The 15,351-nt window shown below is 42.3% G+C and overlaps 2 protein-coding genes across 2 annotated transcripts in view; one reads left to right on the top strand and one right to left on the bottom strand.

Moving 5' to 3' along the window:
* Nucleotides 1-561: 561 nt before the first annotated feature.
* On the bottom strand, nt 562-2,592 carry LOC132895780 (centrosomal protein of 135 kDa-like). The gene is made up of 4 exons (XM_060936613.1): nt 2,589-2,592; nt 1,375-1,534; nt 932-1,105; nt 562-766 (listed from the first exon to the last, which is right to left on the bottom strand). Exons 1-4 carry the CDS (start codon nt 2,590-2,592, stop codon nt 562-564), a joined length of 543 nt encoding a protein of 180 aa, XP_060792596.1.
* A 47-nt stretch (nt 2,593-2,639) lies between these two features.
* scarb2c (scavenger receptor class B, member 2c) overlaps nt 2,640-15,351 on the top strand; it is a 102,455-nt gene continuing 89,743 nt past the window's right edge. The window contains exons 1-2 of the mRNA XM_060935577.1: nt 2,640-2,822; nt 3,806-3,963. Of these exons, the coding sequence (XP_060791560.1) occupies nt 2,706-2,822; nt 3,806-3,963 (275 nt within the window). The 5' untranslated portion in view covers nt 2,640-2,705. The remainder of the gene's footprint in view (nt 2,823-3,805; nt 3,964-15,351) is intronic.

The raw sequence follows: 15,351 nt of genomic DNA, 5'->3' as shown, positions 1-15,351 counted from the left end.
TCATGACGGAGTCTTTCTGTTAGGGTTTTGCTGGGATTCGAACCTGGTTCGTTGGTGTGATGATCCAGCAAACCCCCACTAGGCCACCAGGGGAATGACTCAAATGCAGAGGCGTGAGGCGGAAGTAGAAAAAGTAACAAAAGGTTTATTTATACTATGTACACTATATACAATCCAGGGCAAAACAAAAACAAAAAACAAAAACAAAGAGTATAATTCAAAAAGAAAAAGGCAAAAATGCAAAAGCTCAGAAGATCCACAAAACACAGTACAAAGGAAACTGGAGATAAACATAACAGCACAAAGACTCCGTGACAAGAGGACTGAACTCAGGGGTATAAATACACAAACTAATTAAGGACACAGGTGAAGATAATTAGGACTAACAGGCAATTAACAAAAACACAAAACACAGGAACAGTGGCGGCCTCTAGAGGCCAAAATAAACAAGACACGAAAAGGAAATAACAGCGGCCTCTAGAGGCCAAAACAGTCCAAGTCCTAACACTCTCTCTGTAGTCAGGGTGTTGTATTTGGTCTGTAACTGGTCTCTCTCTATAGTCAAAGTGTTGTACTGTATCTGGTCTGTAACTGGTCTCTCTCTATAGTCAGGGTGTTGTATCTGGTCTGTAACTGGTCTCTCTCTATTGTCAAGGTGTTGTATCTGGTCTGTAACTGGTCTCTTTCTATAGTCAGGGTGTTGTATCTGGTCTGTAACTGGTCTCTTTCTATAGTCAGGGTGTTGTATCTGGTCTGTAACTGGTCTCTCTTTATAATCAGGGTGTTGTATCTAGTTTGTAACTGGTCTCTCTATCGTCAAGGTGTTTTATCTGGTCTGTAACTGGTCTCTCTCTGTAGTCAGGGTGTTGTATTTGGTCTGTAACTGGTCTCTCTCTATAGTCAAAGTGTTGTACTGTATCTGGTCTGTAACTGGTCTCTCTCTATAGTCAGGGTGTTGTATCTGGTCTGTAACTGGTCTCTCTCTATTGTCAAGGTGTTGTATCTGGTCTGTAACTGGTCTCTTTCTATAGTCAGGGTGTTGTATCTGGTCTGTAACTGGTCTCTTTCTATAGTCAGGGTGTTGTATCTGGTCTGTAACTGGTCTCTCTTTATAATCAGGGTGTTGTATCTAGTTTGTAACTGGTCTCTCTATCGTCAAGGTGTTTTATCTGGTCTGTAACTGGTCTCTCTCTGTAGTCAGGGTGTTGTATTTGGTCTGTAACTGGTCTCTCTCTATAGTCAAAGTGTTGTACTGTATCTGGTCTGTAACTGGTCTCTCTCTATAGTCAGGGTGTTGTATCTGGTCTGTAACTGGTCTCTATCTATTGTCAGGTTGTTGTAACTGGTCTCTCTTTATAGTCAGGGTGTTGTAACTGGTCTCTCTCTATAATCAGGGTGTTGTAACTGGTCTGTAGTTGGTTGGTGTTTGTAGTTAGGATGGTGACTTTGATCCACAGCACTGTGACTGCAGTCAGCAGTAGACAAACTGCAGTCAGTCTATAACATTTATTCCCTGCACAGTTGATTCCTGTAGCTAGAAAGATATTCGGTAATGTAATAATTTAACATTTGTACATCAATTGTTCAGAAGCTGGACCCTGGTGTAACTATTGATCTTCATAAAAAATATCCCCAATTATATCATGCTAATAAATATATTTATAATATTTATTATTAATTGGCTCAAGCTCCCTCTTTAGATTGAAATTTTAATGTCAACAAACTGAATATTTCACTCCAATCCACTTGTTCACAGAACTGGTAAAGCTGTACACACTGTAAATCTAAAGTTGGCAGTTACTGTATGTCTCTCATCTCATCTCATTATCTCTAGCCGCTTTATCCTGTTCTACAGGGTCGCAGGCAAGCTGGAGCCTATCCCAGCTGACTACGGGCGAAAGGCGGGGTACACCCTGGACAAGTCGCCAGGTCATCACAGGGCTGTTACTGTATGTCTCATCTCATCTCATCTCATCATCTCTAGCCGCTTTATCCTGTTCTACAGGGTCGCAGGCAAGCTGGAGCCTATCCCAGCTGACTACGGGCGAAAGGCGGGGTACACCCTGGACAAGTCGCCAGGTCATCACAGGGCTGACACATAGACACAGACAACCATTCACACTCACATTCACACCTACGGTCAATTTAGAGTCACCAGGTCATCACAGGGCTGTTACTATATGTCTGTATTGAAAAAAAATATATATATGTGTGCAATGTAATGTATGAGGCACGACTATCATTTCGAGCCCAACCCAAGTGTGAATCACCTCATCAATCACTCTCTTTTTAACAATCATCAAATAACTCCTATTAGTAATGACAGGGAGGACACAAAAGTTAAATGAGCCTGTTCCGGAAGGGCCTCAGACATTTTGGTTTCATTTTTGAATGCCTGTTATGACGTCCACCCATAATTCAGACAGTAATGCACTGATCATCGCTAAATACGGCTGCATTCAGAGTTTAAACTTAATTGTTTTGTGTCATTTTTATATTTTTCTGCGATAGATATTGTGGACGTTTAGCTTATCCTATTGACCTTATGATCATGGCCGCTGTCCTGAGCTAGATGAGCGCCTCAATACGCATGCGTGTAAATGGTGCGCATGCGCAGTAAGGATTAGGCTGTGACCAGTGTTTGCTGAACCGAAACAACAGACAGGGTGTTTGAGCTGATACTGTTTGTAAACCTTGCAATAATTATGAAGTCTTGTTGCCTCTACAGCACCGGGGTGCTCGCTATTCTTATATTAATTGCTGGAATTGCTATGGTTTTGGCTCAGGTTTTCCAAAACCTATTGTACAACAAGATAAAAAGGGTAAGTAAATCACAGCTATAGGGATTGTAGTGTTTAGTTTGTTATAGCACTTGGTATTCATTGTGTAATAAATAAATCCATTTGTAGATTAACATCAACTTGATTGAATATATCACAGCACGTGTAACTGAATATCAAATATTACATTACAGGCATTTAGCAGAAGCTCTTATCCAGCCATTCCTGCTGGTCCAGGGACTCGAACCTGTGACCTTTTGATCTCAAAGCTGCTCTTCTAACCTTTATGCTTCTCCATAGCTATTGTGTAATATCTGTTACACAAGTAGGGCACTATATACACTATTTACCTTTATTCATTTAAACTGTTAAAATCAGATCCTTAAGCAAGTCTGTTTTTCAGAAGCAGAGAGGATTTGGCGTAATATTTGATGTTTTATATTTTATATTTTATGTGAGGCGACAGCGCTAACCACTACACCACCGTGCCGCCTCACAGCAAGAAGGTCCTGGGTTCGAGCCCCATGGCCGGTGAGGGCCTTTCTGTGCGGAGTTTGCATGTTCTCCCCGTGTCCGCGTGGGTTTCCTCCGGGTGCTCCGGTTTCCTCCACAGTCCAAAGACATGCAGTTAGGTTAACTGGTGACTCTAAATTGACCGTAGGTGTGAATGTGAGTGTGAATGGTTGTCTGTGTCTATGTGTCAGCCCTGTGATGACCTGGCGACTTGTCCAGGGTGTACCCCACCTTTCGCCCGTAGTCAGCTGGGATAGGCTCCAGCTTGCCTGCGACCCTGTAGAAGGATAAAGCGGCTAGAGATAATGAGATGAGATTTTAACTAGGATTGTAATATCAGAGTTGTTGATGAATGTTAATATCTTCCATCATGAATGAAAGATACCGTACGTGGTTAATATTTTCTTAGTATTATATTTTTAGTGTCTGTTTGCTGGTGTGCCGTGCTTTCTCTGCTGACAATTCATTATATTAATCACGTGCATAAAAGTTTGCTGACTTTTCACCTACAGGAAGTGGTGCTGGAAAACGGGACAGAGGCCTTTGCGGTGTGGCATGATCCACCTCCGCCTGTGTACATGCAGTTTTACTTCTTCAATCTGAGCAATCCTGAGGAAGTGCTGTCCGGAGACAGACCTGTAGTGATTGAGCTCGGGCCGTACACGTACAGGTAATGAGTAGTCATGGGTGTTACACGTGATGAGCTTTTCCACTTGTTGGAAATAAAATCTTGACTGTTTGTACTTTTTTTTACAGCCGTGTACTAAATGACACAATATGAGAGACTTTTATTAGTATTTGACGTAGAGCAGTGTGAGTAGGAGTAGTGTTTATTGCCTTGACTCTGCAATTGGTATGTAACATTGAAACTTAAAGCAGTATCATAGTTATTATTCTATCCACATTCACTGGATATGAGCAATCACACACTCTGATTGGCTACTCTACTACTAGGCTGTCAGCTCATATACCGTGAGTAGAGAAAAACAAAATGGCAGAGCGTTTTGCTGAACCAACCGAGGATGAAATAAAAACTCTACTCGAAAACAAAACCCCAGAAAATACAAAAAAAAGGCGCAACAAAATATGCAATAAAAATATTTGATGGAAGAATGAATCTTTTTCTAAGAATTATTATTATTATTATAGCATTTTTCACAAATCGCTACTGTCATTTCGCCTGTTTGTTTACTTTCGAAGCGGAAATGATTTTGTCGGATGTTTTGTATCAAGTTTTTATTTATCGAATTTGCAAAAAAAATAAAAATGCTCCGTTTCTCAAAATCCAGTGAATGTGGATAGAATAAAACAGTTATTCCACTCAATCTCGTTGTACATGGCTTATAGCCAACCTGGCGCTACACGCCTCATCAGCTATCAGCTCATGTACGACTCGATTTTGTGGAATAACCGTTAATTAGGATTTCACACCATCCAAAAAGATGAACTTAAATGTAATATACCACTGAGTTAAATAATTTGTTAATGGAAATTGCTAAAATAAAAAGATGACTCTTCTGTTGTCATTCTGTTGTTCTACCATATACTACAAAACTTCTTGAAAGGGTTGTTGCCACACAGCTACAGTCACATCTTGCTACTAATAATCTTTATGAACTATATCAGTCTGGTTTTCCCTCATCTCGCAGTACTGAGTCTGTGCTTCTTAGGGTAGTTAATGACCTCTTTTCCTCTGCTGATGCTTGGGCTCCTTCTTTTATACTCCTTCTTTTGGACCTTTTGGTTAAAATCCTATCTCACCATGGTAGCCGCGGGGTCTTAAAAGTCTTAAAAAAGTCTTAAATTTAATATTCCAAAATTAAGGCCTTAAAAAGTCTTAAATTGCTTTGTCCAATGCCGCTTTTCCACTACAAACGCGGCTGAGTCGGGCTGAGCCGTGCCGTGCTGAGTCGGGCTGAGCCGTGCCGTGCTGAGTCGGGCTGAGCGGGGCTGTTGGAGTTGCATTTCGACTACAACCGCGCTGAACTGTGCTGGCTGGAAGTGGGTGGACACATTGGGTGGAGTTAGCGAAAGTGGGTGGACATCAGGTGATGTCGTTAAGCAGCGCAAACAGTGACATCAGTGAGCTTTTAAGCGGTAGTCTCACGACCCGAATAGTAAACAATAAACATGGAGGACATGGAGTCGTTAGTGTTGCTGGTCTTGGTGCTGTGGCTTGTTGTCACCGACAATGCGGACAGATACTGGCAAGAGCGTATAGATGAGGCGAGGCGCATAAAGCTTCAGAAATTCTCGTAATTCGTAATTCTTCTCCTTCCGGGTTTGCGGTGTTTACAGATCCCAGTGCGCTCGCGGGGCGTGTGTGGGCATGTGAGGACACTCCTCCTCACCAATCAGTGCACAGGGGAGTGTCTGCTCACGCCCCCAGCCTCACTCGGCTCGCTTCAGCCCTACTCCAAAACGGTGCGAGTTTTAGGGGCTAAGCAGGGCTGAAGCGAGCTGAGTCGTGCTGGTTTTTGGTAGTCGAAACGCGAGCCGTGTCGGGCTGAAGCGAGCTGAAGTGAGCTGAAAAAGGGTAGTGGAAAAGGGCCACTAGTCTTAATTTTTTAAACAAAGGTCTTAAATTTACTCATACTATTCTACAATGTGAAAACGTGGGTTTTGCGTAACATCAGTGAATTTCTTGGAGTATGCGCAAAGGAAGAAACAATATTGATACATTTTCGCGCCAGCGCAATCGTCGGAGTCCGTGGTGGAGAGGAGACTGCGAATCGCAGCATGGGGAAGTGTCGTTTTAATCAGCAGCAGTGATGGGAATAACGGCGTTAGAAATAAACGGCGTTACTAACGGCGTTACTTTTTTTAGTAACGAGTAATCTAACTAATGACTTTTTACATCGTTATAACGCCGTTCCCGTTACTTACAATAAAATACTATGCGTTACTTTATTAAAGCTGTTTTCATCTGGCACGCTGCTCGTTCAGCCTTTCTTTACTCTGCTTTAGTGTGGGGCGGGGAGACACGAGACAACGGCACAGTAAGCCAATCAGAGTAGATTTGGACAACATACGTAGGTAGGCCACGCCTACTGCACTACTGCGCACAATTTCAATCAGAAGACACGGCGATGGCGAGCGGTCAGCCCAAGACTGCGCTTTCAAATTGGAAATACAGCCATTGCTTTTCATTACTTGAAATAAAAGGCAAAAATGTGTACGTGCAATGCACATTACGTCGAGGAACAAAGCGTTTGTCCTCGTCAGTGGCCAGTAATTAGTAACAATTTTAATAACTACAAAAAAATATTAAATTTGATAGATGTCTTCTCACATTGTCCCATAAAAATATTAATATAGTGTAGATAATGTTACTGATTAGTTCTGTTAAGTGTCCATTTCAGTCATTAAACACATTTAACATTCACTTTTATTATGATTAATTGAATTTGATTGATTTTTTTTTGGGGGGGGTAACAAAATGTAACGGAATAATTACTTTCCCTGGTAATTAGTTACTTTAATGACAAAGTAACTCCGTTACTAACTCAGTTACTTTTTGGGAAAAGTAACTAGTAACTTTAACTAATTACTTTTTGAAAGTAACGTGCCCAACACTGGTCAGCAGTGGCTTTCAGATGAAAGATATCGTGATTGGGTGAGAGAGGTTCCTGGAAGCGGCGTTGAAGCAAGATGCTGTGTTTGTCGAAAGACCTTCAAGTTGTCCACTATAGGTCATTTTGCTTTAGAGTCTCACATGAAGAGCTCAAAGCACATTGCATCTGCCCTCCACCGCCACCAGCCCATCGCTCAGTTCTGCACGGTTCAATCTCCGAATGCACCTGGAGTTGGCACGAGCACCACTGTCGAACGTCAGCAGCATCAGCCAAGCCAGACATCATCGGCAAGGCTAGCAACAACACAAGGGCCGAGCAGTGGCATGATGGGTGTCGGTGGAGCCCCGACACTTCGGGCAGAGGTGCTCTGGATTTTAAAAACAATTACGGAACACCACTCGTACAGCTCGAATGAGGGCATAAGCGAACTCTTTAAGGCTCAGAAGTCACTACAACATTCTCCTGTGGAAAAAACAAAACGTCTTGCATAACAAAATTCGGTCTTGCTCCTTATATAACGAAGGAGTTGGTCAAAGACGTTAACGAGGCAAGTGGTGGATTCGTCATAATGTTCGACGAAAGTCTAAACAAGACGACGAAAAGTAAACAAATGGACCACTCTCCTATCTATCTGTCTCTATCCCTCTCTCTCTCATATATATCTATCGCTCGCTCTCTCCTGTCTGTCTATCTCCTATCTATCTGTCGGTCTGTCTCTCTCTCTTAACTGTCTACCACTCTGTCTGTCCTATCCATCTATATATCTCACTATTCTATCTATATCTTTTTATCTTTCCTCTCCTCTCCCCATCTATCTCTTATGTCTGTCTACCACTGTGTTATCTATCTATATTATGTCTATCGCTCTCTCCTATCAATCTCTTATCCATCTGTATACCTCTTTCCTATCTATCTATTTATCTCATTGTGTCTCTTATCTATCCACCTCCACATCTATGTCTTCCCTCCCTCCCTTGTTTACTAGGAGTATTTACATTTCTTTTTATTCTTCAAAATGTAAAATGGTTGAAGCAAGTTGAATGCTGGGAAACTAAGACTTATGCCGCTTTTCCACTACAAACGCGGCTGAGCCGTGCCGAGCTGAGTCGAGCTGAGCGGAGCTGTTGGAGTTGCATTTCGACTACAACCGCGCTGAACCGTGCTGGCTGGAAGTGGGTGGACACATTGGGTGGAGTTAGCGAAAGTGGGTGGACGTCACGTGATGTCGTTAAGCAGCGCAAACAGTGACATCAGTGACAGTGGCGGAACAAGTCAGAGCCGGGCCGGGGGCGGGGCAAATGACCGGGCCCTTTATTAAAGCTTATCATAACATCATTTTAGGCTACAAAATGTCCGCAGCTGCGGTGTTTACCAATTTCAACACTACCGGGTGCAACTATGTTATTTAGTACATCAAGTCCTTCAAACGAACATGTAACTCAGAAACAAAAAACATTAGGATACTGTACATGGCTCATAATAAAACATCAATAGCCTATACTGCGCACATTATTTGAAGGGCATACGAATGAGCGCTCAGAGGTTGCAACGGTGACAGGAAGAGTCAGAAATAAAAGGAGGGCGGTGCAAACCTCACTGAATGCACTGTGTTTACCAATTTCAACACTACGGGGTGCAACTATGTTATTTTGTACATTAAGTCCTTCAAACGAACATGTAACTCAGAAACAAAAAAACATTAGGCGACATACTGTACATGGCTCATAATAAAACATCAATAGCCTACTGCGCGCATTATTTGAAGGGCATACGACGAGCCTTGCGCTCCGCGAACTCGTCCACGATGCTCTGTATGTCACTGATTCAGTGAGCTTTTAAGCGGTAGTCTCACGACCCGAATAGTAAACAATAAACATGGAGGACATGGAGTCGTTAGTGTTGCTGGTCTTGGTGCTGTGGCTTGTTGTCACCGACAACGCGGACAGATACTGGCAAGAGCGTATAGATGAGGCGAGGCACATAAGGCTTCAGAAATTCTCGTAATTCGTAATTCTTCTCCTTCCGGGTTTGCGGTGTTTACAGATCCCAGTGCGCTCGCGGGGCGTGTGTGGGCGTGTGAGGACACTCCTCCTCACCAATCAGTGCACAGGGGAGTGTCTGCTCACGCCCCCAACCTCACTCGGCACGGTTTGGCTCGCTTCAGCCCCACTCCAAAACGGTGCGAGTTTTAGGGGCTAAGCAGGGCTGAAACGAGCTGAGTCGTGCTGGTTTTTGGTAGTCGAAACGCGAGCCGTGTCGGGCTGAAGCGAGCTGAAGTGAGCTGAAAAAGGGTAGTGGAAAAGGGCCAAAAGAGTTCGTCTGTTTATCATCTCTGGGTGCATGGTCATAATTAGTTTAGAGACCGTTCTTTAGGCCTTGAGTTGGGCCCTCAATTTGGCTTTTTGACTGGTGAGTGCACACCTTTGTACCAATGTATTGGTACGCCAATTGCATTTTTGTGCACCTTTAAGAGACTTTAGGCTTACCTCTTTTCTATCCATCTATCTATCTCTCTCCCCATCTATCTCCCTCGTTTCTTATCTATCTATGCCCCTCTGTATCTCTCTCCCTCCCTTGTTTACAAGGGTACAAAATGTAAAATGGTTGAAGTAAGTGCTGGGAAACTAAGACCCCGTCCACACGTAGCCGGGTATCTGCTAAATCGAAGATATTTTTCTACGTTTTGGCCTGTCATCCACATGAAAACACATCAAAAACGAATATTTAAAAAAACTCCGGGCAAAGTGAAGATTTTTGAAAACTCCGTGTATGCCTTTTCATGTAGACAGAGATAACCGGAGTTTTGCGTTTTAGAACGTCACAATCTGCGCCAAAAAAATGACAACAAATCTGCCCTGACGTCAAACGTGCAACCTTTGTTTACTGCAGAAGCCAGATTAAGCATGGACTTAAGCTAGCCGCACACCACGGCGATCCACGCGGTACCGAACCGACCCATTTCAGAGCCGACTCCCGACAAGGCACACACATATCCCCCGACTGTTGACGAGTGCAGTCACGATTGAAGCGACACGTGACAACTTAATAGCTTTGTGACTGGCTGTTGGATATAGTTACTGTTAAATCCAACACTTGAAGATGCTACAGGCTGAATTACAAATGACACAACATGGAATATGTAGCGCACTATCTAGGCTGCATGAGCTATTATTTCCAACCTTAAATAGTGCACTTATATAGGGGAGTTAAAGCGATTTGGAATTCAGCCACACAACTTGAGCAGAGTGGCTTTCCAGCCCACTGTGTCTATGGATAAAGCTTCAGTCTATGGAATTACAGTATATACCTGCATTAGGTGCTACCAACACGTATTTCTCGCGCTAGAAATTGTGTTTAATGATGTCACGTGTTATATGCGAAAGATATGATTGGCTATTGCTAGCGACTCTCGCCGATCAGTCTGGCTCCCGATTAGTTTTTCGAATCGGCTGTGAGATGAGTCGGTACCATCGAAAACTAGTCATTACGCCTGACTCACGACTTCAGTTGGCTCGGTACGCTGAAAATCGGCGTAGTGTGCGGCTAGCTAAAGAGTAATGGATCGGAGTAGTGCCTTGAAAGCGTTAATTATTGTGCAGGTGCTATTTACATGTTTAATTTTAGAAGCCCAACTACTGCTCCAAGAGCACAGGCGATGTGATTAGGGGGTAAGATTTGGGGAAATAATGCCATCTACAGGTTTGGAATGCTTATGAATGTGATTGAAAACGCAGATGTTCGGTTATGTGTGGAAGGGATTTTTTTCGAAGACGAGGTGGTGTGGATAAAACATTTTTATAAACGGAGGGGAGGAAAATGTTCGGTTTTAAAAATACCCGGCTACGTGTGTACATGGCATAAGACAAAGAGTTTGTCTGTTTAGAGTGTTGTGAATGTTTTGATATTTTATTTAAAAAAAAAATACACCCACATCACTTTTATTTTAAGTATCATCTCTGGGTGCATGGTCATAATTAGTTCAGAGACAGTTCTTTAGGCCTCGAGTTAGGCCCTCAGTTTGGCTTTTTGACTGGTGAGTGCACACCTTTGGCATTAATGTGTTGGTATGCCTATTGAGGTATTTCACCCACGTGACCAAGTCACGTGACGCAGCCATTTTGGACGGCACGCTTAAGTCCTTCAGTGCAAGGCGGTATGAGATGGTGGAGACCTTTGCACATTTTAACAAGAAAGTAAGCTGTGATTCGTGTTAAATTGGATCTGTCTTTTATCACAAACACTGTACCCAGCCTTGGTATGGAGCCCTGTTTGTCTATTTCTGTGTCCCGTTTCTTTCTAGCCTCTGTTATTGCGTTTTATGTCTGATGTCTGCTACATGCAACCCTAGACAAATTAACACTGCCTTGTTTCACTGCTCAGATGGGTTAACAAACACTGACCCATTTACTTTTTGCTATATATTTTATCAAAATTGCGTTAACTGATAAACTAACCTGAAATGAAATGATCACTGCAAAGTCTGGAGTACTCTGTTGGCTCCCAATCCTGTCTCTTCACAGCTGCAATCCATTTGGCCCTCTTGTCCGGGTCAGTAGGAAACCGGTAGTGATGTGTCGGTCGCGAACGATCCGGTTCAAAGAGCCGGCTCTTTGAAGTGAACGACGGGAGCCGGCTCTTCGGTGGGAGCCGAGTTGGGGAGCCGAATTAGTTTTTTGTCCTTAGGTGCCTCAGAGAGAGACTTTCACAAAAAAAGTTGCTGTCCGATTGCGTCTTTGTGTTGTCTATTACCATTCAAAGGAAAAAAAGTAGCATGGTGTACGCCTACTTTTTTTTGGTTGGGGGGGTTGATGTCATTCACAGCTGCGAAAATACGAAAATTGGTGTAATGCTTAAAGCTGTGGAGCGCAGGGGAGAGGAGTCTGTGAGGCACCTGAGGAGGGGAAAATCAGCTGTGTATTCTATATTGGTAATATAACACGGTTTTGCATTATGTTTGTGAGAAAATAATTTATTAATTGGTAAGTTAGTTTTATTTCTATAGCTAGAACGTTGTTACACTGCTATACTTTACAAAGCTTTACAATGGCTACAAAAACTAAAAAATAAAATGGAAAACATCCTATTGATAAAATATAAATAATAATGTAATTAATTAACTAGTTAATTGCAGCAATTAAATCAAAAATAAAATCTCAGGAGCCATTTGGGAGCCGAAAGAGCCGGCTCCTTATAGTAAGAAGAGCCAAAAGAGCCGGCTCCCGAAAAAGAGCCGAAATTCCCATCACTAGAAACCGGTAAAAGGAGCGTCCTGCACGCTGTCCCTGTCTGTTGTGGCAGCCCACAGCACAACAAGCAAACACCATGGTTATTTATAGAGTGCTTACTGACAAATTAATCTATTCTAGGTGTCTGTAACGTGTTTTTTTATAAGCTGGTTCTCCCTCTCTGTCTGCAGCGTTAGTATGTAGCTTGACGTTCAAAATGGCGGACACCGGGGCGTCACGTGACCCTGTGACGTCAGGTGAAATACCTCAATTGCATTTTTGTGTACCTTTAAGGCCATGGACTTGGACCCTACGTTGTGCTCCTTTCTTCCAGGTTTAGACTTATTTTTTTTGTCTTGAATGTGAAGATTCGACAAGCAATGCACATAATGACTTTTAAGTATCTAACTTTTATAATAAAAGTATTTTTACTTGAAACATTTGTCATTATTGGGAATTTGATCTGGTGTTCTACGACCGCGTAATGGGTGCGATGTAGGTCTTAATTCTCATTTAAGTGGTCTTAAAAAGGTCTTAAAGTCTTAAATTTATGGTGGTCAAACCTGGGGAAACCCTGCTCACAGATAGACAGCAGTTTATTTCCAGTGCCAAGTACAAATCTTTGATAGTATCAGTCAATTGTGGTGTCCCACAGGGTTCAGTCTTAGGTCCTCTTCTGTTCACTATCTATGTGCTACCCCTGGGCCAGATGATCATGTCGTGGTTTGAATTTTCATTGATATGCAAATGATGTGCAAATTTCCATCAGCTGCAGCCCTTCTACATCTGCCCTGCCTCCCTCATTCTCGAGCTGTGAGTGAATGCTAACTTTTTTTAAAACTTAATACTGGTAGGTTCCAAATCAATCACCTCCTCCAATAGTAGTTTTAATCTGGTCATTGATGGCACTGTCATTAAACCTTCACCCACTATACATAACCTCAGTGTTATCTTTGATCCTGCCCTCTCTTTTGAAAATCACATAAACTCCCTGTCTAAAATGGTCTTTTTTTTTATTATATCCCCGCCCCGGTTTATACTGGTTTACCTCTGTCTGTCCGTATCTCCGTCCGTCCGAAACATCCTTTTTCTCAGCAACCACAAATCGTAGCCACTTGGTCCCAAACTTCAGCTTGGGGTTCTATACCATGTATACCGTTTTCAGGTCTGTCGCACATCGACTTCCTGTTTACTGACTTTATTTACGAAACATATAGGGTGGATTTACAAATTTTTCATAACCTTTTTCTCAGCAACTACAAATCACAACTGCTTGATATTTGGTATCGAGCTTCAGCTTGAGGGTTCTATGCCATACATACCGTTTTCAGGTCTGTTGCACATCGACTTCCTGTTTACCGACTGAATGTATTTACGAAACATACAGGGTGGATTTTGACGCCATTTCAAGAAGCAAAATACGATTTCAAAATGACCGTTTACCAGGATGCTATTTGAAATCCCTGAGGAGAGAACACAGCTCTTTACTTACTTGTTTCAGGGTTTATTTGTTGAAGTCAATATTCCTAATAAGTGTCCTATTGCTTGTCTGTGAAGATTCTCAATCATCCAGGTCATAGTAAACTGTGGGTGGTAGAAAAGGGCAACTGGACTTGCTTGAAGATTCTTGAAAACGTTTCACCTCTCGTCCGAAAGGCTTCCTCAGTTCTGTCTGACTAATAGGGAGTATCAGATATTTATCCTCTCCTGGATCAGAATCAGAATCAGAATTCTGATGACCAGCTCATCTAAGGTGTCATTGAGGCATCATGTTGGTGTGGGTCTGTCAGTGCGTTTACATGCACATAGAGAGAATCGAATTTCTGCCGTTGCTCGACTGAAATCGAAGTTCAAAATGCCATGTATACACCTTAATTCGGCTGAAATTGAACCGAACTTGATTTCTCGTAATCGAGCTACACGACCTAGATTATGCGATTTCTGCCGAGCTACTTAGTGCATGTATACCCTATTGAGCTACGTATTCGAGCTACTTACTTCAGCACTGCCCCTTCAGGAAGTGACGAGTGACGAGACCACAATCGGGAAACACAACAGCCTCGGTCGGCATGACAACGGCATGAATCTTTTCTTTTTGTGGCATTGTTTGCACTGTTAAAATTTAGCTCACTTACTGTATCACCAAATACATCTGTACACATACATGTCAACCTATACACTGTAAAAAAGAATAGTTGAGAATACTTGAAATTTCAAGGCAACAGTCTGCATTAATAATTTTATGTTTTGCCAACGATGTGCCCATGATAATCCAAACTATGATAACACTGTTATCTTTATTAAGAATTCTTAATCAAGTCAATTTTCAATTCCTCATTCTGCCAACATAGATTTCTCTTTTTGCTGAACAGTGGCATTCACAGTAGTACAAAAAGGCAATTGAGGTTATCACAATTTTTTTTTGGGCTTTTTTCACCTTTATTTGGATAGGACAGTGTAGAGACAGGAAATGAGCAGGAGAGAGAGATCAGGAAATGACCTCAGGTCGGAATCAAACCCAGGCCCCCAGATTTATGGTATGGCACCTTATCCACCTGAGCCACAACAACATGAACTTCAACCGGAGAGAGAACCACATTGCCCAGCCCTTGCATTTGTGAGAGGAAACCCCGTGTCTTGGTCATTCAGAGCATGCGCTGAATAAACACCTGTGACAATTATGTATTTTCAATTCAGATTATTCACTATTGTATATTTACACATCATTGAGGTGCACCCTATCAGTTTGATGTGGATTTTTCTTGATGTGAATAATTCTAAAAAATAGAATTATGCTTTGTTCAAGTAATTCCATGTTCACAATTGAATGGACAAGAAAATATGAATAATTATTAACGAACAGAAAAATCCACATCAAACTGATAGGGTGCACCTCAATGATGTGTAAATATGCAATAGTGAATAATCTGAATTGAAAATACATAATTGCCACAGGTGTTTATTCAGCACATGCTCTTAATGACCAAGACACGGGGTTTCCTCTCACAAATGCAAGGGCTGGGCAATGTGGTTCTCTCTCCGGTTGAAGCTCATGTTGTCGTGGCTCAGGTGGATAAGGCGCCATACCATAAGTCCGGGGACCCGGGTTCGATTCCGACCTGAGGTAATTTCCTGATCCTTCTCTCTCTCCTGCTCATTTCCTGTCTCTACACTGTCCTATCCAAATAAAGGTAAAAAAAGCCCCCCAAAAAATTGTGATAACCTCAATTGCCTTTTTGTACTACTGGGAATGCCACT

This window comes from Neoarius graeffei, chromosome 12 (assembly GCF_027579695.1).
Source record: "Neoarius graeffei isolate fNeoGra1 chromosome 12, fNeoGra1.pri, whole genome shotgun sequence".
Classification (NCBI taxonomy): Eukaryota; Metazoa; Chordata; class Actinopteri; order Siluriformes; family Ariidae; genus Neoarius; species Neoarius graeffei.
This window is presented reverse-complemented; position numbering and strand designations above follow the sequence as displayed.

What these genes read in the sequence shown, in the direction of transcription:
- LOC132895780 (XM_060936613.1), bottom strand. An exon ending in CTGATTATAGAGAGAGACCA is followed by an intron (nt 1,106 to 1,374) that starts GTTACAACACCC and finishes GATTATAAAGAG; the next exon opens with AGACCAGTTACAGACCAGAT. An exon ending in CTGACTATAGAGAGAGACCA is followed by an intron (nt 767 to 931) that starts GTTACAGACCAG and finishes GATTATAAAGAG; the next exon opens with AGACCAGTTACAGACCAGAT.